Consider the following 26,176-nt stretch of genomic DNA (forward strand, 5'->3'; position numbering starts at 1 on the left):
CTGTACGACTGACAAAATAATAGAATTTTATCAAAGACTACACCTCTTAATGTTCTGAACACAATTCATATGGATATAAAGTAATTTCTAATGTCCTTTGGCAGTTCATCAACATGGTGCTATGACTCAAGTCCTTGTGCTTGCAAGGTTGCAGGTTTGAATCCCAAAATGGGCATGGATTTTAATTTGCAAATTTTGATTTTTCTTGTTTGAAATAAAATTGAGGCAATACGTTGGTATAGAGTACCGAAGTGATGATGTCACAAAAAACTTTTTTTTTAGAATTTCAGTGTTTTTGATACCATATTTTGGTAGAGCATGATGAAGAACCCCCACTACCAATATTTGGTGGGAATCCGTCCATGGGGCCTGAAGATATGACCTCATGAATACATAATTAGCCCAACTGAAGTCAGTGTATTGTTGGCCTGGTTCTAAAAGTTAGGAACCAGGCCAATTATACATTGACTTCAATGGGGATAATCATGTATTCATGAGGTCATATCTTATGGACCGATTCCCACCAAATTTTGGTTGAGGGTTTTGTTTTATCGTGCTCTACCAAAATATGGTATAAAAAACGCTGATATGCAAAAAGTAAAATTGATGACGTCACACTTCGGAACTCTATAAAGGCCATAAGTGCAAGACTTGTAGCCTGATTCAGTCTTCAAAACAAATTGGTGATACAGACATTTCTTCCAGCATGTTGTATAATTTAAATGGTGGATACACTAAACAACTTTAAAATTTTCTTTGAATTTTTTACCATAAAATCTTTATAAAATTTTAAAATATATTTGTATATTGTTCCAATAAATCCATAGAATTCAACAAAACCTTTCAGGTATTTATTAAAAAATAACTTTACTTTAAATCGACATCATTGGAACTTTTAAATGATACTGAAATAAAAGTTCAAAGGCATTTTAAATGACCACATGAACACAGAAATACGATTATATTTGCCTAGGCATACTTTGTATATAATTGTATTACAATATGCACTATAAAAATATCAAACTCCTTTTTTAAAGCCTCAATCAATTTTTGTCCTAACATGCATCTCTAAAATACAACCCTTACTTACAAAAGCATTTTGTTCATTATTACACTTTTCATCACAACCCTCTTCTTGTAATTTACAAAAGAACTTTTCTACTGACAGAAAGACATTATTAACTATACAAGCATCGAACAATAAAATGACAGAGTATTCGGTCGATGAATCTACACAATTTTTTATAAACAATATTAACAATTCAAATTCAATTACACTTTACATCAATATGATACATCAACAGCTTAACGAGAGGACCAAATACATTCCAAACGTTTGGCAAGTGCATAATACATAGCAAAAACATGAAGAATGTCATATTTATTCTTTGGTAACAATTTGAATAAAAACTGCTGTTCATTTAAAAGATTTTCAGTGAAATGTCAACTATGAATGGACAAAAAATATATTTGAAAAAAAGAAAATACAAAATGTCAAGAAGTTATCAATTCATCCAGGCATGCAAAAAGTATTATAATTTGGTCATGACAAGAGAGAGGTTTTGGAGGAGAAAGCTCTTCTCAAGAAACAATTTATTAATACAACATTTAGATAACATTCTAAAAGGGAGGTTCACCCTGATGATAACTTGGTTAGGATAAAAGCAGAAAAATTAAATAGAAATATTGAGTTTCTGGAAAACCTATCAAAAAATAAGAAAGTTAGAAATTCTAAAATTTTTAAATATGTTACATGATATGCAAGCAGCTTTCCCATATATCATGTTCTATATATATTCCATAAATTCATTTTTTATATGTAATATGATAAATACGAATATATTTTTCTTATAGAATGGGGTATGAATTGATATTGTGCGTCTGATGATATATTCAACACACATACATGTATAAAACCATTATCAAATGTTTTGGGAAAATGGCAATGGAGAATTTATAACGCACAACAATATCGTCTGTGAGGTCACATTATTTCTCAAAATAATAAAATTTCATAACTTATTTATTTATGGATTTTCTTTAAACCTTCGATCAATATTTTTCTCTAATTTTCTGCTTTCATCAAAACTAACTTATTATCAGGGTGAATTCCCTTTAATGATACATGAAATCATTAGATAAGCATTGACCATCTTCTCAATAATCAGAAGAAAACAGACAACTTCATATCTACAAAGATAAAGCACTCCAACAAGAAGAGTTTACACTTTTAAAGCAACACTTTTTTGGTGCTATACAGTATGTACAACTGGATTAATGTCACAGGGAAGTTCTGTTCATTACTTGTAAGGAAAATGTACATATTCAAGCAAATACAATAAATTTCAAAAGACATAAATACAATTTGTATTTCCATACAATAAATATAAAAATCTGACCAACTGATCACATAAAGCATGCTTATGAAACATAAAAAGAAGGGCACAATTGCACTCCGCACCTGTGTACTGTCTTGTTTTCATTAAAATATACAAGAAAATCTATGATAAATGCACATAAAATACGTACATATTGCAGAGTCAAGAACAGAGTTCACAAAGTGCACTTTTAATATTGAAAATGCACAAGGAACAACCTAAATTTTACAGGGTTTTTTTTTTCGCCAAATCAATTTATCTGAAGATTGTCTCTGCAGTAAACACTTCTGTTATTTCATAGAATGTGGAAATGTTGGTAAGAAGCTTAAAAGTCTAAGTGATATGTTTTTAATTCGATTACATTACAAAAATAATGTTCAGAAAGTTGATTATTATTATGTAAGATAAATCTCAAAGAAAATTGTGACCTTTCAGACTGAAGACAAATTTAGATTGAGATAAGATATGCTCTCTTTATACAACTTGATAAATGACAATGTAAACATTAATTGGCAACTAAAATTTAAGTTACGATTTCATTCTTAAGACTAAATGCTTTTCTTCAATGACAAAAAACAAAATATATTTTTATGCATGGCACTATTCCACCACTTCAGGTACTCTTCAAAGAAATAAACAAAATCTGTTTGTTGACATTCATACATCAAACAATGAAATATTGACTTATTTTATTGCCAAGAAAAAGGAATCCTTGACATTACTGGCAAAGTTTATCAATGGAATTCAGTCCTTATTCCCTGCGTGGTCTTCGTCTCAAGGTGCCATAATCCTCATAATCGTTAGTGGATCGAATTCTCTTGCCGACCTGGACCTGCGATTGGGCCGTCAGCTGAAGGTGGATTGCTGCAGTGTTTAGTTTACCTGTAGAGGTGAGGATACCACGCAGGCCTTTCATCTTTGCACTCCTCAAGAGGATCTTGGGTACAGGTTGCGGTGGCAGGTTGATGCTGTCCTCAAGATCATCTTTGGTGTCATCATCCTCATCAACACACCCTGCATCATTAACTTGTTTACTTTCACTCTGTCCTTGTGCACCAGTAACATCTTGTGAAAGCTGCGACTTGAGACGCCTGTGGAATGCCATTTCTGCAGGACTCTCGGCTTTCATGAGAGATTCCAGGGTCATGCCCGGGAAGGCACTGCCATTCGAACGAGTGCTCAGAAAGTCACTGAATTCCGTCTTGGTGTCCCAAAGTGACCCTACGCCAGTGAAAGGATCAGAGAAGAGTTCTGGATGAATGTTATCCTCATTGCGTTCACCCTCATTCTCCGTCTTACCTTTCTTTCCACAACCATCTGCTTCATCAGGTGCAGAGACCACATTCTTGTTGATATCCTCTTCCTTTTCCTTCCCCGTTTTCTTCGCTTCACCAGCCTCTCCTTCTCCTTCCTCCTCTTTATCCTCTCCCTCATCCTCCTCCTCATTCTCTTCCACTTCTTCCTTTCCATCAGCATCAATTAACCTTACATCTAACCGATCCCTAATGCTGCTATCAAACTTGGTTACCGAGGCTACAAAGTGCTTCGCCCACGTGATGTGCAAGACGGGGGTGGAACTGCCTTCTTCCCACTTACAGATGTTGTCATAGAGACGTAGGTAGAAGCCATAGCATTCAGGGTCTTTTGGGATGTGCCTAGCATCTCTGGAATGGTAAACAGTAGCTTCCTTCAGGATAGTGGGGATTAGTTCATTGGCCACTTCCATGAATTCCTTGTACACCTCCTCATCTTCGCGTTGGTAGTTGTACCTTCATTTTAAAAAAACAAGGAATTTAAAGAAATGAATGAATAAATTTTAGATTATAAAAAAAAATGAAAGTGTATCTTTTGGGGATTAATAATTCTGCAGATTTTATCGATGAGTCATCTTTTGTTAAAGCTTTGCAGTGAATTTTAATACACTGGCAGGGATTAAATATACTTTTAATGGGAATTCTTCTCATGAACAATCATGACGATATGAATTCTGGATGTTTACATAGCAACAATTTAACTCTTAAAAAGAAATGGCAAATCATGGGGAAATGGATTCTTACAGAATTTGGAGAAGGCTTACTGACTTGCACATTACAATCTATCAGTCATGCGAGCCAGTTGGACGAGTGTGATAAAAATTTGGACAATACAAATTCAACTGAACTCAGATTCGTTGTTTACTTCGGGTGTTTGAATCTTCCAATAACCGTAAGTCCTAGACTTAGCCAGGTCTCATAATTTCCATACCAAAACTAACACCCTGACTCACAAAGTCATGTTTCAAAGTAAATTCTGGTTTCTCAGTCTTAAAATTGCTTTGTGAAAGAAAGTGTCTCGAAGTAATTCAATGCACCTATGATGCTTGTTGTATGATATTCGAATCACTACAGCCGAGTCACATTCACTGCACACATAAATATATGTACTGGAATACATGCAAATATGGTTGGTATTGTGTACATTTGGTAACCAATCATTAATAGCAGAGGACTGTTTTTTTTTTTATAATGATAATCTTCCCTGAAAAAGTTTGGAAGATCACAATAATTATTTACATTTTTTTCCAATAACATTTTTTCTTACAAATCTTGACATGTCTTTTATTTCCTTGATCACTTTATATTGAATTCACATTAACAAAACTGCCATACCTAATGCTTAAAAGCTTAGTAGTTCTACAATGCAAAGTCATTTCCAACTGAACATGAAATTCAAGTACCCTGTACAGTAGATGTAAATGGGTATACTCTATGTAAAGACATACATATTTCAATGCAATTTAATAAAGCTGACAGCACTTTAATGGAAGAGCTGCTGCGCAAGAACGTTTATATAAAAGTCTACTCAAGGGCGGATCCAGGATTTTGAATAAAAGGGGCATAAAGAGAAATTTGAAAATGGGAGTACCGAAGTGTGACGTCATCAATTTTCCCTTATTGCGTGTCAGCGTTTTGATACCATAATTTGGTAGAGCATGATGAAAAACCCCCACAACCCAATTTTGGTAGGAATCGGTCCATGGGGCCCTAAGATATGACCTCAGGCTCATGAATACATAATAATTAGCCCTATTGAAGTCAATGTATTATTGGCCTTGTTCTAAATGTTAGGAACCATGCTAATAATACACTGACTTCAATGGGGCTAATTATGTATTCATGAGGTCATATCTAAGGCCCCATGGACCGATTCCCACTAAATTTGGGTTGTGGGGGTTTTTCATCATGCTCTACTGAAATATGGTATCAAAAACGCTGAAATACCCCCCAAAAAGTTTTTGTGAGATCATCACTTCGGTACTCAATAGAGGGGTGCAGATGACAACTTTGTTAGATTATGCTACATTAATCATATAATCAATGAGGGGTTCTAGAAATATATAGGGGCATGCATCTCAACACCAAACTCAGAGTTCAACATCTAATTGATAACTAAAGAGTAAGACCGAGTGTCAACCCCAATCCCATCAGCAGCATTGTTATAAGGTGGGTACTACTGAGACTGGTGTTTGTTATTCCACAAACCAACAACAGAGTCACACATCTTGTGTTATTGACAATTAAATACTGAACGATGTTGACCTCACCAGCTGTGTCTCTGTTCTAGTTTTGTGCAGTGGCTGGTGTTTGTTTATCACAGCACCAGATCAGAGTCTAATACCTTATATTATTGACAAGTCAACACTGAGTGACATCAATATTATCGCAAGCCTCGCTTCAAGTTTGGTGCGAAGGCCAGTAATTTTCAACCCCCCCCCCATGAGGCTGGTGTTTATAAACACCAATTTGCCTGAAGAAAAGGGTTTCATGACATTTGTTCCGGCAACAATTGCTCCGCTGTAAATTCCACACATTAATGGAATGACCAACTTCAACCCTGGATTTAACACTATATCCTACCCTAACGAAGTAAAGCCCGCAGTAATTGTCATGTCACAAAGAAAAGAATATACTTACTGGCTGAGGACTTTTGCTCCTTCTGCCCAGTATTGCATCGCTCTCTTGTACTGCTTCTGCCGATAGAGATGACCTCCTAGATATGTGTAGGGATAGACATGATGGTCAGAATAGAACTCTTTACCAGATTGAATGGCCTCCTCAAACAGTTCAAGGGTCGTGGGTCGATCAGGACTGGGGTCAATGCTTTCAAGGTCACCAAGATTGCTCAAAGCAAGAGGATATCTATAAGATAAGAGAAAATAATATATATAGTTACATTGCTCTAGACTAAAACACTTTACTCTTTCTACATGTATCAACAAAATATGAAATATGACTGCTTTTTTACATTGACTATTCACTAAAGTTAGTTCAAACACATCATATCTACATACCAAGATATGAACATATTTGGTCTGAATCAATCAATCAGTTTGAAGAACATTCATCCAGTTTTTGTAAACAGGCAATTATTGTTAACCCGAGGGGGATTTTTTTTTTAAAACCTTCCCCAAAAATCATTGAAATTTCACATTTCAAATCTTACAGACATGAAATCCAATCTATTGTCCATATTATCTTTGAAAGTATTTTGATTTCGCTGAAAACTACCCAAAAATGAGGACTACTTCGCTTCTTACTTGACTCTGAAATATCAATGTCTGGAAATGTTGGTGTTATTAAGACACGTGTATACAGGATATGAATTCTGGCAAAGCCTACAGAAATCTGTCATTCTTATACGCATTAATCACAGTATATGTCACTGGATAATCATAATAAATTTGAGAATCATTGGTTTTTTAACTGATTTATGCTTTCTTGATTTGGAATAAAATGTATCAGCTCCAACTTGAGGTCATAGATTATTTGGATGAAGAAAATGTGGGCTGACTTGCCCTATGACTCAATCTTGGAGCTTTTGTCAAGTAACATTGAAAGTATTTTACACAAATCAAAACTTCTCATTAACTAGGATGGTCTGGGCTCCGTAACATGAAAATTAGCGATCAATCGCTATAAATGGACTGACCAATCAATATCAATGTTTCACCCGCATTTGGTTTAAAATACTGACCAGGAACCAATCAGAAGTGTTCTTTCATATTTGCTATTCATCGATAAGCTTTGTGTTACAGGTTGGTTGATATTCTCAAACAAGTTACATGAAAATAGGGTGAGTAGTTCTTGTCTAACTAGCAAGGATATGGTCTCCCACTCAACATGAATTCTCAGAAACTGTGTGGTATGGAAGGATTTCTTGGTATTGCACAATCTGGATTTTTAGTATGGCTGCTACAAGAAATTTCATTGTGTAGCAATTTTGTTAAATATAGGACTGTACATTATGTCTATTCCTTAGAGACCAAAACTGTTTTAATTTTAGAATTGTAATTGTTCTCTTCAATACATTCCAAGAAACCTTCACGGGGACTTTATACTACTCACAACCTACTGAACATGATATAATTTCACTAAATACTAGAATTCTTACTTTTTCAGATGACCCATGTCATACAATAACCATAGAAGCTCCTGAAAAGAACAGAAAGATAAAGAAACATTTATATTAAAAGAAAAGAAATGAACATGGTAACTGATTACTGCCTTCTTCCTGACGATTCCCCACAACACCTTTTCCTGAGGGGGTTTTCACTAAATAGTAATAATCAATTCTAAATGCAAAAGAGCAACAATCCTAGGATCTATATCAATCTTTGAAGCCATATTTCTAATATACTAGGATCTGGTTTTGGATAGATTATAGACCTGAGAAAGAGGTCTTGATTCAAATTTTAATGATACATATCTTTGCACTGTTAAATATCAAGGGCCTGTCAGCTTGCCAGTGGGAAACTACATGCACAATAAAATTTACCCAACAGATGGCAATAAAATGGACAAATATTTGAACTCATTTCAAGATAATTATATGACTCAAATCAATTCCCAAGAATAGGAATGATATTGATGTCTGGAAGTGAATCATCTCTAATACCGTCTTCGCACTGGTTTTCAAATTTATCCCGGTGCTGTCAAGGGATGGTGACAATGCTATAAACTCGCTATAAATGCATTCAGGATAGAAAAGTTATCCTGGCACAGTCCCGGGATAAATCTCATGTATCCATTCACACTGCAGCAGGTGATTTTTATGACCTCCGTAACAAAACATGTGTAGGCTTGTGACCCGACTCTGATACACTGGAAATACTTGAGGGCGGGGAATCAAACCCACGTCCTTCAGATTGAAAGACGAGAGTCATAACCACTAGACCACAACTATTACAATGGCTTGCCTAATGATAGTTTGTTGCAGAGTTAGAGTGAGGCGAGGTTATCCCGGGGTAGTTTATTGCGGGTACGAGAATTCACACCGAAGGCAACACCGCTACAGTCTCGGGACAGTCCCGGTACTGTAGCGGGGTTTGTGGCCAGTGTGAAGATGGTATAAGGCTCCTAAAGCCAATGCTTAGTCAAAGACTGTAAAAAGTAAGTATGCTGGGATTAGACAAATCTTCCAGCATTTGCAGTATTATCTGAGAAACCTCCCACTTCCCTGGTATGATGTACTTATTTACATTAGTTTTTATCCAGACCACATTGGTATCATAATTTTTTTTCAAACTGAACAAAACATTTTGCTGATCATTTCAGTGATGTACTTCAGGCAACACTCTACATTTATCTAGAGACAATAACACCAATTTGTACAATTTAATTCAATTTAATTGACATTTTGACTCTGCATGGATCTAAACCAAATTAGCAGGATTTAGTGACACCGAATTGATGCGAAATCCACCCTAATAAATATTCACAGATTACATAAAATTTTATGCAAAATTTTCTTAAACATGATAAAACCCTTTGGTACCGTAATTAAAATGTCGCAGAACTCATTTATCACTCGGTATATGTAGAGCTTGTCATGTAGATGAGATCAAAATGACAATCTTCCCATTACTCTTTATGTACCGAGTGACGAACCACATAGTTGTCATGGCTACAGTACCTAACAGTAACCACCCTATGGCAATATCCAAGCATACGCCCACTCAAAATATATTATTACTTAAGAGAAGCACCACAAACTAAAGTACTTTGTACAGTATCTTATTACATAGTTCTACTAATTATTTATTCCCTAGGAAAAATAGTACATGTAGACTATATCAAACTCTGAGAGTTCCTTTTTTATATAAAGACATGGCTCTGCATAGTTGCCATTGAGCTTTATTTAAAAAAAGAATGACTGTTTGCTCCAATTCCATGATCACAACACTGCTTAAGAAATGCACATATATATACAGTATTTGTCAATCTTTCTATCATCGAAATGTTTAACTATGTTTGCCACTAACACGTTTTTTTTTTTCCTTCTTCTCTCACCATCAAAAAATCAGTTTCTTCAGCGATGTCACATGTGACATTCAAGAATGAGAATAAAAACAAAAGATAGTTCTCATCTATTTTTAGGTGTTTGTTACCATTATTGAATTCTCCCAAGCCAGTCACAGGGAAGATGATGAAGGCATGGGACATCGCTTCACGCTCGGACACAAGGACAATTTGCACACAGAATAAACACATGAAAATGAGTCATTTGGTCTGATCGAAGTCTCATGTACACGTGCACTTCAGGAAGCATTATGGGCAGAGGAGAGTAAAATCAAATCAGAGATGTTAGAGGCACATTTTCATTCTCTCTTGTCTACTTTCATTATTACTTGCTCTGGGCAGATATGCATTAATACAAGTAAGTTTCCCTCTTAATAAAACAAGTCAATGGCCTAGGCAATATATTTGCACCTTCACAAATTCTTAGTGCTAGCTAGCTTCATTGCTACCCTCCACTTGTATTCTCTTTCTCTCTACCCCCCCCCCCCCCACTCTCCATAAAACATAAAACACACATATGCACACAGTCCACACTCATAACAAGAAATTCCCAACACAGAATCAAATCACAAATGTTTGTTTCAGCATTTTTGCATTATTTTTGTGTAAAAAGTAAACATGTAATTCGTGGTGTGATTATACAGTAACTCCCTACACACATGCAGAATATATTTTTTCTTGTGCAGACTTCACTATGACCTGTGAAATTTGAGATAAATCCTTCATATACGCCATCTTCTTTCTTTACCATCAGAAAATAAAATGTAAGGCTATCTTATCACAATTTGTCAATTACATGGTGTGTACACATGTATGCATCAAATTATGAGTGCAATTTTCTCTTAATGACCCATGAAAAATATCAGATTATTACAACCCATTTCCAGAATATAAAAAAATTACAAAAGGATCGGACTAAGATATGGAAATTAAAAAAAATAAACATAATTATGGCTTCTAACCTATCAAAAACGGTTCCCCCAATACATGAGAAGTCTTGACAAACAAGAGATTAGTCCAAGATGCATGAGACAAATAAGAAAATGGTTGCAACTTGTAAGGTGTTCAAATCACAACATTGCATGTACATGAAGCATGCTGTATCCCCAATATTGCATGAATTGTCCTACATACAGCCTACATATAATGTGCTTGAATTTTGAATTTAAAAAAAAAATCATTACTTCATAAAAAAAATACTTATGGGGACTTGGGGAGCACATAACGCATTTATACCATGTCTACCGGTACATGTTCACAATTTTCACAATTACCAAATGAGGAAAAAAAAAGAAATGACAAATGATATCATAAATCTGTAACAATTTGATATTAAACAGTGAGGAGACTGAAGCAAGTAATATCTCTGAAGCTGCACTTGAGTGAATGGTTTTATTGACAAGATATTGCAGTGGACAAGAAATAGCCATTAGTCAGACTTCGATGATTCAGTCAATGAGAGATTTGAGAAATGGCGGATGATTCAGGCAGGAGAGCTGCAACTATGAAGTGCATTAGTTTGTAATTCAGACTGTAGAGAAACATACGCCTGCGATATTTTGAAGGATGAGGACAGCAACACACTTCCAAACCATTATCAAAATTTTCTTCATGAGAAGGCCTAGGCTTTGTGGGGAATTTATAAAAGAAACAATTTTGAGTATGTTTTACATATAATTCAGTTGAAACGATAATCATAATCGTGAATCATTAATAAATACATGTTAATGTACTTGTAGTTATGAATCACATAATGTACACAGATTACTACCAGAGTTAAAATAATGAAAGTTCTTCAAACAAAACATGTCTTTGGAAAACCAAAAGCTTGCCAGACATGAGATTGATTCCAAATATTACAGTTCATTCATTAGATGTCTGACCCTTTTTACTGTAGTAAGGGAAAGTTATATTGGGAGGGGGATTCATGAATGTTCCACTTTGATGAACTCCCCCCCCCCCCCCTTAAAGCCCGTTATTGCCGTTTCTTCATGTAATTTTTTTTAACCCGCCTAAAATCTAATAATTTGTTGTTTTTTTTTTGTTTTTTTGTTCCCATTTTCACCATTTCCCATGCATGTGCCATTCCCTAGCTCTTGGTGCAGATGTAAAGTTCCATTCAGACTCTGAATGATTCAATCCTGCACTACCGGGGGGGGGGGGGGGGGGGGGGGGGGGGCTGGGGGCGCTCAGGGGTGTGCCTCAAGAAACCGTGAAATGCGGGTGTAAGGAACTGACCACAAAGGTAAAATACGAGGTCTTGGGAACCAAAAATATATTGTGAATAACAGAGTCTACTGTGAAAAACGGTCTACGGAACGAGATCGCGGTACAGTAAACGGTGCACGCTAGCGCTGTGCAAGTATCTGCTGGCGCTAGCGGTGCATGGAGCTGCTAGCTGAGGGAGTTGTGAAGCCGTGCGTGCAGCTCTCGCATGCGGTACTCACGCTGGACAAATTTGGCAGGGCTAGGGAACTGAGATGTTTCGTAACGGGGGTCTTGCGAGCGGGGCGGGAGGCTTCTGAACTGAACTTTTGTCGTTCGGAGTACAGATCTAGAGAACTGAAAATTAGGTCTGAAAAAGGGGGCCATCAAAGCGGCACGTCCCCACACCACCAATATATATGAGTGCCCCCCCCCCTGGGGTCCTAGACCCCATTTTTCATTTGCTTCATAGTATAAAAGATTTCTAACACCCGTTTACAGTGCAGGCCCTGGCCAAGGACAGTCTGGATTGCAGCTTCCCATATCCCTATTCTGTGTGCTTATACTCAGTGTGGGGCTTGGACCAGCCTAAACTTTTTAATCTTTCTATATTTTGTTACAGTGGCGCTTGACATGCAGGCGTAACAAACAATTATTTGGTGGCGCATCGGGGGACACAGTGCAGCGTCATGGGCCGGTCGCATTAAGTTGGTACCACATTTGGGTCTGCATGTGTTTACAAATTACAATGAACAAAGGCAAGGCCTAGACAACTTCCAGAGCTGGGCCAAATGCCTGGCTGCTTTGGTACTGTAATTGGCCTTTTGAGCATTTACAGATTTTTAGGCCCGTCTTTCTTTCCTATGTAAACAGTGTCTTAGAACCCCATTTCGGAGTTGGCTGCAGCATACCTACTTTATCTTTATAATAAAAGTTGAAAGCACCCCAGGATTTATGCATCTACATGTACTAAAAGCCTCTGCTGTATGCATATTTCCCTGTATTCATTCAAAGCCCTACCATTGTTCAATTTGATGATCCAAAATACAGACAAAGTACAGCATCAGATACAGCGCACATTGTATATTGACAGCCACTTAGAATAGGCCTATCTAATAATTACAAGGATGAAGCAGTAGAGGTGTGCACAAAATGAAGTTATGATATTGCTTGGCGAGGGGTGAGTGGCCGGGAAACACGATCATCACCTAAGTTAATTTCAATTATGCTCCTGGCATTTGTTGCTGATGATACATGGAAAGGTTAATAACCATAGCTAATAACCACACCATTCACACAATGCTATGAGTAATGCCAAGACTCTACAGACATGACAATCACCACTCATCTTTTATTGTGTGTGTGTTGTAGACATGTTTGTTTGTAATACCATAATTCTTGATAATCTGGCTTGGAGTATTTATCCATTTCAAACTCTCCCTGTGACTGTGCAATATGTAGAAAACAGGCTTGATCTGGAATGACCTTTAACCTTGACCTTTAACTTGGTAACATGTTATTCGCATCATGTGATATTTCATCCAATTGTTTTTACACTGTACATCATGCATGAAATTTTGTCAAATAAATTTTAAAGTTTATTTACCTTGTTCCAGTGACCTGATATTTTTCTCAAATAATTTATGATACTTGATGACCATCCACATTTTTTTAAAAGTTTTTAAATGATACCACAATGCAGTCAATATCTGATAACCTGCAATGACCTTAGATATTGATTTTGTAACCCGACTTTTGTCAAATGATTACCGGTAGTGATACTTCAAATTCTACTTTCAATTTTATAGCATTTCTTGAAAAAATTTTATCAGGTCAAGATGTAGAAGCCACTGCCGTTCTTGCTTCGGATGCTTCCGCTATGCAGGCAAGGCAACAATTAATGTCTGCATTGTGCAATCAATCCTTAAAGAAGATATATTGCATTATAATATGTATATCAACTGAATTTGGTAAACCTCTCATGACCCTATGGCCCGTATTCTGAAGTCAGGTTTAACTAAGACCATGGTCTAACTCTGTGCTAAAATTATGGGAAGCCAAAAGTGTCAAAATTTTTATTAAGTTGCATGTTTCTTATACCATGGACCTATGAAAAGATGGACGATTAACGCGAGCATTTCTTTGACCCAATGATAGTCACCGTCACCTGGTTATGCGCATCTTAATGAGAACATACAGGTGTTGTAACAATAGCAATTACCATGACTACCAAGGGTATCTGATCACTCAAAGACGGAACAGTTTCCCGGTCTTGACTTTTGTTGGCTGATCCCCTGTTTCAGTATGTGCCTTTCAGTCAATTTGCTTCATATATGGATCAGCAAACTTGAGAAGCAGACGATTTTTATGATATAAAATATGATATTATTCGATCCGCTAACTACCGCTCACACATAAGGACCTCAATAACATTGAAAGATACACGATCTACACATGTTATGTGCCACGTATATCTGGAATATTATGGAGAAACTTGGGAAAATTGAATTTTAAATGGTAAACAATCAATCACAATATTGCCTCTATATTAAAATATGCAGACATTTCCCCAAATAAAACACATGGAACTAAGATTAACAAAGGTAAACAAAAACTGCACATCGATTATCCATTATTTCATTGATTTTCTATCAACTGCGCATATAATTTGTGAAATATAAATGTCCAATAACGAACTAATTCAGTCCCTTCTCACGGTGACGATCATAGGACCAAAGAAGACTAGTATGAAGAGAATGTTATTCAGATGACAATTACCGTCACCTGTTTGTGAATTCATTATCTAAGCGATGAATGTCCATCTCTTCATAGGTCCATGCTTATACTAACTGTGCTCTTTCCTGATTCATCGATGGTGAAGGCAATAATCTATTTATACTTCCTAGACAATTACGAATGATTTGAGAGCCAAATGAGCTGAAATAGTATATCTCTACTGTTAGTGATTTATGTAACAATTGGCTGTCCATATTTAAACCACAACTTTAAACCTGGGTTTAAGTTAAACCCGACTTCAGAATACGGGCCTATGACATTTTAAGGGTGCACATCCACGATCATGTCTAGACAATCTTTTTGTGTTGCTTGCAGATGAGAAATTGTTATTTCATACTCTCTCCCTAGCACTATGCAGAGCAACCCTGTTCATACCGGCTAGCTACATGTACATGTACCTTATCCAAGGATGTGAGGTTTGGATCGAAACATTGCACGTACACAGACCTGCCAACCTCTGGGAATGAAAAAGTGTTTTCTGTGATAAAAAAAAGGTGTATTTTTCCCCAAAAAGGTGTATTTCATAATAAAATGCGTGGCACACTGGCTCATCGCGGCGCTCAAGCTGCATGCAAGCTAAAATGCGCACTGCTCTTGCAGATGAAAAAAAACAATTTGAACATTGTATATCTCAACCTGGTTTTAACAAAATGATTGAAAAAAAAAAAAGTTACCTGAAATAACATTAATCTAATAACCATATTTGTGTAAGTCTTATGAAATAGAGACATATAGAGATTATTTTTTTTAAATTAATTATGATTTTGTAAAAAAAAAAAAAACGTACTAAATACACCAAAAACGTACTGGTTGGCAGGTCTGCGTACATACACCACTAAATGCCTACTCCTCAAATGGACACAACCCTGTTCACACTTGATACCTTATCCGATGGTGTAAGGTTTGGATCAGAACATTGCTTAATCGATCTTCATACATACACATACACCACCTTCATAATGTACGCTTATACTCCTTCCCAAGCGGATAAAACCCTGTTCACACTTGATACCTTATCCGAGGTTGTAAGGTTTGGATCAGAACATTGCAAAATTGATCTTCATCAGGGGTGTGAGTGGTCACAAATAAAAAGATCTGAAAAAAGCTGAAGAGTGTTGAAAAAGTCTGAAGTAGAAAGAGCTCCCATACTTTTTGTACAGAGGAAGGCCAAAAATAAGCTGAAATTAAGCTGAAAATCAAAACAAAAAAAATCTTAAATCAGATAAAAATCTGAACTCTCACACCCCTGATTCATATACCACCTTCATAGTGTTTGCCTACTCCTTCTCAAGCAGCTACAACCCTGTTTAATACTTGATAACTTATCCATGGTTGTGAGGTTTGGAACTTTTGAACATTGCATAATAGATCTACATAATGCATACATGTACATCGCATTCATAATGTACTCCTTCCCTAGCAGAAACGACCCTTATCATACTTTATCAAGCCAAATATAATTAAATTATTAATAACCATTGTGACATCATAAAGTCTAAGCAAAATAAGGCACAATCAACAGCATGTAGGTCAATGACTGCACATAAGTGTATACACTGAGATTTAAGTAAAATACTAACCCCTCCCCCCCAACAAAAAAAAAAAAAAAAAATAACTAAATAAATAAATAAATAATAAACAAATAACTCAATCAATCAATAAAACAAATAAATCAATCAATCAATAAAAATAAATAAAAAGTAGATAAATAATAATTAAAATAAATAAATTATACTAATAAAATACCAAAAAAATTATGATAAATATGGTTATCATTTAATTTAAACAAAATACTGAGTAAAATATCAAACATTCAGATAATATTCCCTCTTTTGAGAAAAGTGGCCTTTCCCAAAAAACATTGAAATTCAAGGCCTGCCTCATATTTAATGGCATTTAAATGAGGGCCTTTCTGCTCTGCACATATGTTCTTTTATATAATCATGGTTTGTCTAGATAAAGTATGTAAGGATATTTCTGCATTTCAGTTGAGATGTGTACGAATCCAGGATTTGAGAAGGATGAACTGCTACTTGCAAGTGAAATTTCAAATATAGAAACCTGTACCTGATATCAAACCGAAAGAGGATGTTGCTGCTTGCAAATGGTCACCTAATTATAATATAATACTAACTATCGGTGCGATGGCACTTATCAAGCAAAGAGCTGCAATCACACAATATTTCCCAATTTCAACAGATAATAAGCAACATATTCTAATAAATGTCAAGTCTTTTTTTTCATGAATTTCTACCAGAACTATATAAAGAAAAGCATGTTTTGAGATTCTGATGAAATTGAATATAATCTGTCCCCTCATACCCAACAGTGATAAACTTTATGTCTCACTCCACTGGAGCAGTGGATAAATTTTGTATAAAAATTACACAAGAGCCTCCTTAAAACTCCTTATTCATATATGTAGTTGGTGTAAGAAATATACAAACATGTACATCTAGGCATTCCAAACTAATTGCATTGACGCCCACTGGCGACAATGCATTGTTCTTGTTCCGTATTCCTATTCCGTCGTCTTCTTCTTCTTCTTCTTCTGCTTCTTCCACAAAATCCCATTTGTTTAACACATGGTGTTTGTTAGCTCTGCCCTGGCTCCGTCCCTCATCCAAATTCATCCAAACTTGGTAGACATGTTGTCCAGCATCCCTAGTTGTGCCCCTCGTCTTCCTTTTTTCAAAATAACTCATGCATGACCATCTAGGCGCCATTTTGTAAATTTCAAGTCCATTTGCATACCATTACTAATCTCGTCCTAACTCCCGCATCCTGCATTCTACAGACTTTTAACAAATTGCTATAGATAGTCAAAGAGTTGTTCCATCATTTGCGACGTATAACCTGACCTTCAAAATGCCATCTTCATGCCCTAAATTCAAATCCGAAATAGCCTTCCTTCAAAAACGTCATATTTATTGAAATGTAAAGTCAAAAAATCGTAAAATGGCCATAACTTTCTTGTTTTTATTCATTTCGAGCTCATATTTTCAGGAATTGATACTGGTACCATATCATACATAGGAATTAGTTTTCACGCATCACTAAATTTCCGTTACTGAAATAGCGCCCTCTAAAGTTTCAAAAACGCTTATCTTTGAATGCTCCTCATTGCGTCATGCATGGCCAAACCCGTACCCTTTTTTAGATTTAGGGTGTTCAAGATATGCCCTTTCATGCCATTTAGAAAAAAATATACCTTACCACTGACGAAATATCTGAAAAATGCTCCCGAAAATCAGCAAAATTCGCAAAAATGCACTATAATGCCAGCACAACTTGAACTTGTTCTTATTTCGAAGCGAAACTTTGAAATGTCATAACTTTCTCTTTTTACATCCGAATTTGATGAAATTTTCAGCATTGTGCTTGTCTGATTTTTCCCTATTGATTCCAATCACATTTTTATGAGGTGGACTTGACCTTTCAATCAGACGCGTCAATGCATGCACATCGTTCTGAAACGATTGCAGTTCTAGTTGTTAATTTGCCATTCAAATAAAGACAGGTGCAACCCTTATAAAGGCATGCCTCTAATCCAGGATAGCCACAGAAATATCTAAACAAATATTGGGGGGAAAATATCATAGCAAAATCCAATTTTTAAGCACAGAAAATTACAATTTTTAAGCACAGAAAATTACAATTTTTCTTCCCATTTTGTTTATCAACTTGTCCCCATTATAACATCTTACCATGATATTAATAAACTACCCTTTTAAATATTTATTTTTTGTGGACAGCAATATACTCACACCCTACAATTAAAAATGTACCCACCTGTTGTAAAGATGCTAGTTCTATGCTGTCTAATGACGAGCTGATAGTTGGATTGATAGCTGATACCAAAGCTGCTACCTCCATGTGTCTTGTACACACCACAGGAAAACCATTCAAATATAACCAACTCTTCTCTGTGATACCTGTACAGAATTTGATACAAAAATTGAAGAAGAAAAAAAGCACAGACAAGTGATACATGAAATATTTCTAAAACATATTCTAGACAAAACCTGATGGTAAAAACAAAATTAAACAAAAAAGAATAAGAAAAGGCAATGGGAATAAACTCAAATTCAATGTACAAGGGACACATTTTTTTTAAAAGGGATATGAACATCCATGTCAAATATTTTGGAGCAATAGTTTTGCATTCATACAAATTTTGCTCAGTTTTAGACTTGATTTTTTCAAAATCATGCTTTGCATGATAAATACTACAATGATTGTTTTTACAATACAGGCTAAGTATAAGTCTAACTTGAGTTTAAGTGCTGGTACATGTAGGATGGTGATTGTTTGTTACACACATTACCTGGAGAGTAGATCATGAATAGAAAGAGGCCGACACAATTAGGACTATGGCAGAAAACACCCTCTAATTACATGTATACTCTTGTGAAAAACAAAAACCTATAACAGGGCATAAAATAGCAGACAACTTTTCTTCAAACATTCTTGTACGTTCAATCAGTGTTAAAGATAAATACCAGTTGTGGTAACAATCTCAAAATGAGTTCAAAACAGAATCCAATAAATTTACCACCCAAGTGTTTGTATGTATATATGTATAAATACAAAATATGTGCCAAGTGGCTCCGGAGTCTGGAAGAAAATGCGTAATTGCTGAGAAATTAGCAAAATAAGCACGGAATTCCATAAAATGTTGGGTATTTTTCCAAGCAGTATTAATACACTGTCCCACATATGCTCTTCTGTGTTATTGATCATCAGAATCATCAGTTTTGAGCTAAGATTTCATGATTTCACAACGATAAGTTTACATTAATGTACCAGATCTATATATATAATATGGTGACAACTAACCTTGATTTAAAAGACTTTCTCATGAAATAATTGTTTGCTGCAACTACTATCTTTTACCTTGAAACAAATTAACAAAATATGATTCATAATTCGTGCAAAGTAAGCTTTACATGTTGGCATATTCTGATGTGTCTCTGATGTTACTGATGTTTTCCCCGCCTGAAAAATTGTATAAAGTCACTTTATTCCTATAAATGAAAGACCATCTATTCAGGGGAACTGTGATTACAAATAATTCAAGAGCAGGATGTGGGGAAGCAGAGCTACATGTATCCTGAATACGATGACTATCTTTCCCATGAAAATGTTTTATGTAGGCGTTGCCTCCGGACTCCTCGAGCACCATTGAACTGGGCTGAGGGGGTGGAGTGCGGAGGATGTACTCTCATCACATCCATAATGATAAGATGCGTTAAGAAAAATAAGAAATAATCTTTTATCTAGGTTTGTCTGCACAAGTAAGTCAGATGAGGAATACAGGCTCTCAAAGTGTCCACATCATTTATGTAGAGGAACAAGTTGGTTTTCCATCCACTTTAAAGGTCAAGTTCACCTTAACACCAAGTTGATTTTAATTGAGATAAATCAAACAAGCATAGCACATACAGTACATTCATCCAAATTTTATGTCAAATATGAAAGTTGAATACATTTTCAAATTTGGCTGAATTTCACTAAACATATCAACTTGCATGCATGAAACAGGTGATATGCAAATCATCCCTCGCTTTTTGTATCTTATGAAAAATACACTTTTTCATTTTATCTAGGTCTTAGAAATTCTTAAGAAGTTGTTGACTGAATCACAATACATCTATAGGTAACATGACAGTGCTATATTTACACAAATTATAATAAAACAAATGCTTTTAATTAAACTAAGGAACCCTATGTCACAATTCATTTTTATTATTAACAAACAAGAAAAGAGTGAGTGCTTAATGTCATAGGTTAATTCACACATTTGGTATATTGGGAATAACTGTTTATAGAAATTGTTTGTTTTGCTTAATTGATATTTCCCTTAATGGGTTGACTTGGCCTTGAAAGTCTGTATATTCAAATCACATTTTTTTTTCTTTTAAAAATCAAACTATGCATAGGAAATCTGGTATTTAGCTAACTTACAAAACAAGCAAACGTGCATATTGTACAAGTTTTGGTCAACCTACATACTACTCGGAAACCTCGTCAATGTAAATGCAGCACTGTTTTGCTCTAAATGGTAGGAAAGTTCCAGTAAAATGTATGGTCTTAATACAAATGTAAAGCCCACAAACATTTTAATGTATAGTGTTATAGTATTGAGTTCTGTTGAAATGTTACAATTTTTGCCCAACTTCATTGAAAGACCCACATTCTTGAATGGGACAGGATCAAATTCTGATGAAGCTAACAAAATATTACAATTTATGTAGACAAATACACTTTATTCCATTCAATAATTCAAGAATATTCGATAGAATCATTGATTTTGAGATTTATTTCTTTAGGGCTCATTTTATTCACCTGGAAGATAAGTCAGATCTAAAATGTAAGATGGAGTTGTAGCCTTGTAGAGCAGGTTAATGAATTCTTCCTTTCCAACAATGCTTAAAGACTCCATCCATCCTGGATAGATTTCCCTTTTTTCCCCCAAGTCATAAAAAGGAGCCGAGAACATTAAATAAGGCAAACATCAATGATTCTAAAACTTATACTTGGGTTATAATTGACATAGAATGTATTTTTCTGCTTATAATAATGGCAATAATTTCTTTCCTTTGCCATAATGAGACTCTGTATATATGTTCTAACATTGACTGAAATTTGAAGAAATCAATCTTTCAGACTCAAGAAGAGGGTAGCATTAGTCATTTTCTTAGAGATTTCAAACTAAATCCAACCTCACACAACCTGTGAAATGATAAAGATAGATTCCTGTTAAAAATACCCTACTCTAAAACCAAAGCAACTCTTTTAGCTATGCAGCTCCGAAACTGTGGAACCAACTTTGCCTTAGAATTAGAACGGCCAAATCTATACCTGTTTTCAAAACATTATTGAAGACACATTTGTGTAGGGAAGCGTTTAAGTATTTCATCATTTTTAGTAAGTGTAGGGACAGTGATTTTCCGCGATCGCGGAAAACGGACGGAATTCACGGAAAGGGCCTTTTGAAACGGAAAGTGGCATTTCAAACGGAAAATCACGGAAAACGTATTTTCCCTCAAAATACACAGAATAGCAACAGAAATTACTCCAAAATCACAACAAAATGAGAATATTAAATGGCCACAAAACCCCAGAAAACACGATCTCACTTCGATACTATCATGACAATTCACACATCGTGACTGCACTCGACATCACCACACTCGATTGTACCCCGCACTCGTACCGTACCGGTACCCGCGCGGCCGGCCGGGTTGGGCTTCACATATGCACACATATCGTTCAACTACACGGTCGTGTGTTGCTGCCCTCTACGTTTTAAGATGTAACAGCACTATATCGTGGTCTTAAAATCCAAGATGGCGGATTTGCAAAAGCCGTTTACTGATGCTAACGATGTCCAAAAAAACCCAAAATTATCGATGAAATATCATTTCACCGTGAAATAATGCTAATAATGTGAAAGGTGAGGATGTATGCATGCTAAATAGGTTTGTAAAAATATTTTATGCACCCGCATAGATCCGATTAGAACGGATTATATTGTGTTGTTGGTACAGTAGCAGATACAAATTTTGACCAGTGCGAGTGTACCGTACGTGTTGTGATTTTGATATTCATGTGTAAACGGAATTGTCACTTTTCCGTGTGTACAAAGTCTATGGGGAAACGGAATTTCCGTTTTCTGACATGCTGAAACGGAATTTGAGATTTTCTGAAACGGAAAAGGCAATTTTTTGAAACGGAAAATCACTGTCCCTATAAGTGTATGAGCGATAGGAGTAACCAAAGCGCAGTAGAGTATAGTGGCTGCGCTATATAAATTTATCATATTATTATTATGATTATTATTATAAGTACCGGTAATTTGAAGGAAATAAATAAGGTCAATGTGCAATTCATGGATGTAAAGATATCAAATGTAAATTTTCAGCAACTTTAGTGGAAGATTTGTTTTTCTTTCCATATTTTGGAAACAGTCAAAAGGTTGACAAAATGGCAAACAGTTACCAGTCTACTTTTAATGGTCGTTTTGACTCCACCCTACTTTCATCTTACCCATGCTGATAGGCTGCCCTCTTTTGTCCTCATTCCCTTTTCCATGCCAAGTGACCTCAGCAGTCCCTTCTCCTTTCTCTCCAAACACAACCCATGCATGGTCTTCAGATAGGGCTAGATGTACATCTTTGAAGTTCAGGATCTGACACGCAGCAACCACAGCTAAAGCAACACCAAAACAGTCTAGCTGGTTTCCTAGCAAGTGAGGAGTTTAAGAAATTGAAATGACATTTAACATTTTGGTTTTAAAAGCAATCCAATTTAATTGGGGGGAAAGAATGAGGAATATAGCCTACCTAAGTTATGATTGACCAACTGTATTTGAAGAGATTAGTTGAATCTTTGATCTACCATCATACTGCAAGACTAGAAATACAAGCATCAGTATAGTTTCACATCGACATTGATTTCTCAATGAAAAATTTTGCACTTGTCGATTAAAGGGGTGTCAAACCAATTAAGAGATGAGACTTAAATCTACATAATTCAGGATTTTAGAAATTTTTAAAAATTGAATTTTGTCAGCCTTTACAGTCTAGTCCAGATTACATGATAAACTTATACTTTGGGTGAGTGGCCTTGTCTGTGTTATAAGACTCACTTATAGCAGCATTGTTGACTTTGTAAAAATTCAAATATTATCAAAAAATCTTTTATTTTCATTTAACCTTTTACATTTTACCATCAAATTTGGATGTGAATCAGTCTATTTTAAAGCTTCAATGAATTTTAATGCAATTTACATGTACATGCTTTTGTAAAAATATGAACATGGTAAGTGTCTGTGTGTACATGTATTTCACTCAGCCACACACAGAAAACAATGTGTTCGGATTATCTCCCACATACCGAGACATCCCAGGGAATCTGTGTGTGGATATGGGATTGTTCCAGTCATTCAAAAATTTTGATTTTCAACTTCCTGTAGCTTCTTTGTGATCAAGCCAATCACTAAAACATTCCTGTGAAGGACATGTGTAATAAACTGGGAAGTTCTCATTTTCATTGGTCTTTCTTTGGCCATTTCATTCATGACTTTGGATTCTGAAACCAATTAATGTGAGGGGCTATAGCCTCTCTGTGATTGAACCACAGAACCACAAATCTCTTAATTATTGACATGTGCTTAGAAAAAATCACTGAAGATAGCCTGTGTAAAAATATTGTTCATATTTGTTCATTTTAAGTGGAATTTGTGCAGAGCCCTTATAAAGTTTGATCAGTTTCTTTTGGAACCAAGTTTATTTTTCAAACTTTGTAATATATCCCTTGATTGCTTGGTTTGAATTAACAAGAAACTTTACTTAAGAATAAATGGCTTAAGAATAAATGGCTGAAAAAAACATTCAACAGCCACAACACTTTGGTAAGACTGGAATTATACTAAAGATAATTCACAAGGCTTCAGACAGGCTTTGAAATACTTTTATCACACATCAATTATTTTCAATGTTAATTGACCTGAAATCACCTTTTGCCTTGACCAAGTGTCTTAAAACTATACTCACATATTCACTGATAATTGATAACTAGGCCTGGATCTATATGATTTTTGCTGAATACATTAAAATTCAAAGTATGAAAAGAACATACTTTAACATTTGGATATTTAACACAAAGTTCATTAAATTGATGCAACATTTGACCTTGAATTTTTGACCAGAAATACAGGCTAAACACTCAGTTCTACTTTATTACCAGAAATAGTCTCAATGCACATTTAAGTCAGTTTAGACATTTCTAAAACTTTGCCGGCTGTTGAAGCTGCTGCGGCTGACAAATAAGCAGTGCCCATGCTCAGCTTCTGCAGGCGAGATTTATTTACTTTCTGACTTTTGACCCAATAGTAATCATGGTAATACTCAATTGTAATATCTGTTAAAAACTTTCTGATTTAACACTATTTTGCCAAAAGAAATTTGGAAATAGAATTGAATTGCAGAAGATGGATACTCTCTTTATGTTTGATAGTTTGAATTGTCTGATCACAAGCTTATTCAAAGACAATAGTTATCCGTGAGTGATTGCCAAGACTTTTCAAACATAACACATCTTCCAAAACTGAAATGCACTTTGAAAATGTTGATTGTGAAATGTGAATCAAACAGAAACAGTGACCAAGTTTAATCATGGACCTATAGGACCTAGGTCCATGTTTAATCAACATCTCGCTGGGACGCACTTGCCCCGCCCACTTCGCCCAATCACGTGGAATCGAATTCATATTTTGTCCAAAATTAAAGTAAATTTCGAACCGTCTCAGACTCATGATAGTGCATTTCCTTACCAGTCAAGTAACTGAAAAGAGATTGCAAGTGGGCCTTGTCTTTGTAGTATGCGCGAGAAAGGGAACTCCAGATAATGTCCGACACCTTTTTCACCATTTCTCGGTTAGCAAATTCTGATTTGTAGTCGCTCAAGTCGACAGATCCCTTCACTTGTGCCTCGAATTTCGCGCACAATGCCTCAACGTTCGGTAACTCAATGACTGGGAAGATGGGTTCAATGCACATGCGGTTCTCATCAGCAGCTTGACCCTGGGACGAAGCACGATTGCTCGTTAAAATGTTTTCCACCATCCCAATAACAACCGAAAGAATCGTCAAATTCGGTTCATGATCTCCATCCAATTCTGAACGGAATATCTCCAAGATAGCCCGAACACTATCAACGGGGAAGAGCTTCCTCGTTTCATCACGGATACCCGCCATTGCGAAAAAGTTGATTTACCTGCCTTACGCATGCGCATTACAGGATGTCGAGAGATGCGGAATGAAAATTATCATGCGCAGTGCAGTGTCACTTTACTTGAATAATATGACGACGTTCATATCCCGTGTTTACATCGTTCTCTCACCATTCGAATCGCAAAAAAGGGTGACCAAGCTCTCTAATAAATGTTTAACAAATGCAAAATATAGTGGAATAAAAGACAAATTATCATCTTAGTGGCCTTATCCTGGGTCGTAATATGGGTCCTTGGGGCCTGGGAGGCCCTTCGGGAGGCACTACTTGGAGGTAATGTGCATCCAGCAAGGGGTCCAATTCTCGACTCACAATTTTCGCACCCAAATCCGCATCACCAATATGCGAGATAGCTAGGCGCCACTACGGCACAAGTGGTAGTATGAGACACAGTATTTTAGCTTGATATTGGTGTGCGTAAATCTTGTGTAGATCAATGAAAGACTTTTAACCTTGTTACAGAAAGACAGCGAAAAATGATCCCTGAATTTGTCGCGAAGCCTAAGGAAAATGATCACACAACTATTCGCATTGCCTGATAAACTAGATAATGAGCCCGGGATAATGAGATACTGCTCGATGACACATTCGAGCGCCACAATTTAGCCATACTCAGACTAAGATGTGACTCAGGCTTCGAGAAAGTTATAATTGTGAGTCATG

At 35.9% G+C, this 26,176-nt stretch overlaps 2 protein-coding genes across 2 annotated transcripts; both read right to left on the bottom strand.

Moving 5' to 3' along the window:
* Positions 1-211: 211 nt before the first annotated feature.
* LOC135154738 (menin-like) lies at positions 212-8,914 on the bottom strand. The gene is made up of 3 exons (XM_064102282.1): positions 7,809-8,914; positions 6,332-6,556; positions 212-4,147 (listed from the first exon to the last, which is right to left on the bottom strand). Exons 1-3 carry the CDS (start codon positions 7,823-7,825, stop codon positions 3,130-3,132), a joined length of 1,260 nt encoding a protein of 419 aa, XP_063958352.1. The 5' UTR covers positions 7,826-8,914; the 3' UTR covers positions 212-3,129.
* An 8,353-nt stretch (positions 8,915-17,267) lies between these two features.
* LOC129264721 (menin-like) lies at positions 17,268-25,520 on the bottom strand. The gene is made up of 3 exons (XM_064101425.1): positions 25,056-25,520; positions 22,769-22,963; positions 17,268-18,651 (listed from the first exon to the last, which is right to left on the bottom strand). The coding sequence occupies exons 1-3, from the start codon at positions 25,477-25,479 to the stop codon at positions 18,455-18,457; spliced, it is 816 nt and encodes a 271-aa protein (XP_063957495.1). The 5' UTR covers positions 25,480-25,520; the 3' UTR covers positions 17,268-18,454.
* Positions 25,521-26,176: the final 656 nt, after the last annotated feature.

This window comes from Lytechinus pictus, chromosome 7 (genome assembly GCF_037042905.1).
Source record: "Lytechinus pictus isolate F3 Inbred chromosome 7, Lp3.0, whole genome shotgun sequence".
Taxonomy (NCBI): Eukaryota; Metazoa; Echinodermata; class Echinoidea; order Temnopleuroida; family Toxopneustidae; genus Lytechinus; species Lytechinus pictus.

What these genes read in the sequence shown, in the direction of transcription:
- LOC135154738 (XM_064102282.1), bottom strand. An exon ending in GGAGCAAAAGTCCTCAGCCA is followed by an intron (nt 4,148 to 6,331) that starts GTAAGTATATTC and finishes TTTAAAATGAAG; the next exon opens with GTACAACTACCAACGCGAAG.
- LOC129264721 (XM_064101425.1), bottom strand. Translation starts at nt 25,479, where the DNA reads ATGGCGGGTATCCGTGATGAAACGAGGAAGCTCTTCCCCGTTGATAGT. An exon ending in TCTTTTCAGTTACTTGACTG is followed by an intron (nt 22,964 to 25,055) that starts GTAAGGAAATGC and finishes CTCACTTGCTAG; the next exon opens with GAAACCAGCTAGACTGTTTT. An exon ending in AGGGCAGCCTATCAGCATGG is followed by an intron (nt 18,652 to 22,768) that starts GTAAGATGAAAG and finishes AATTCTGTACAG; the next exon opens with GTATCACAGAGAAGAGTTGG.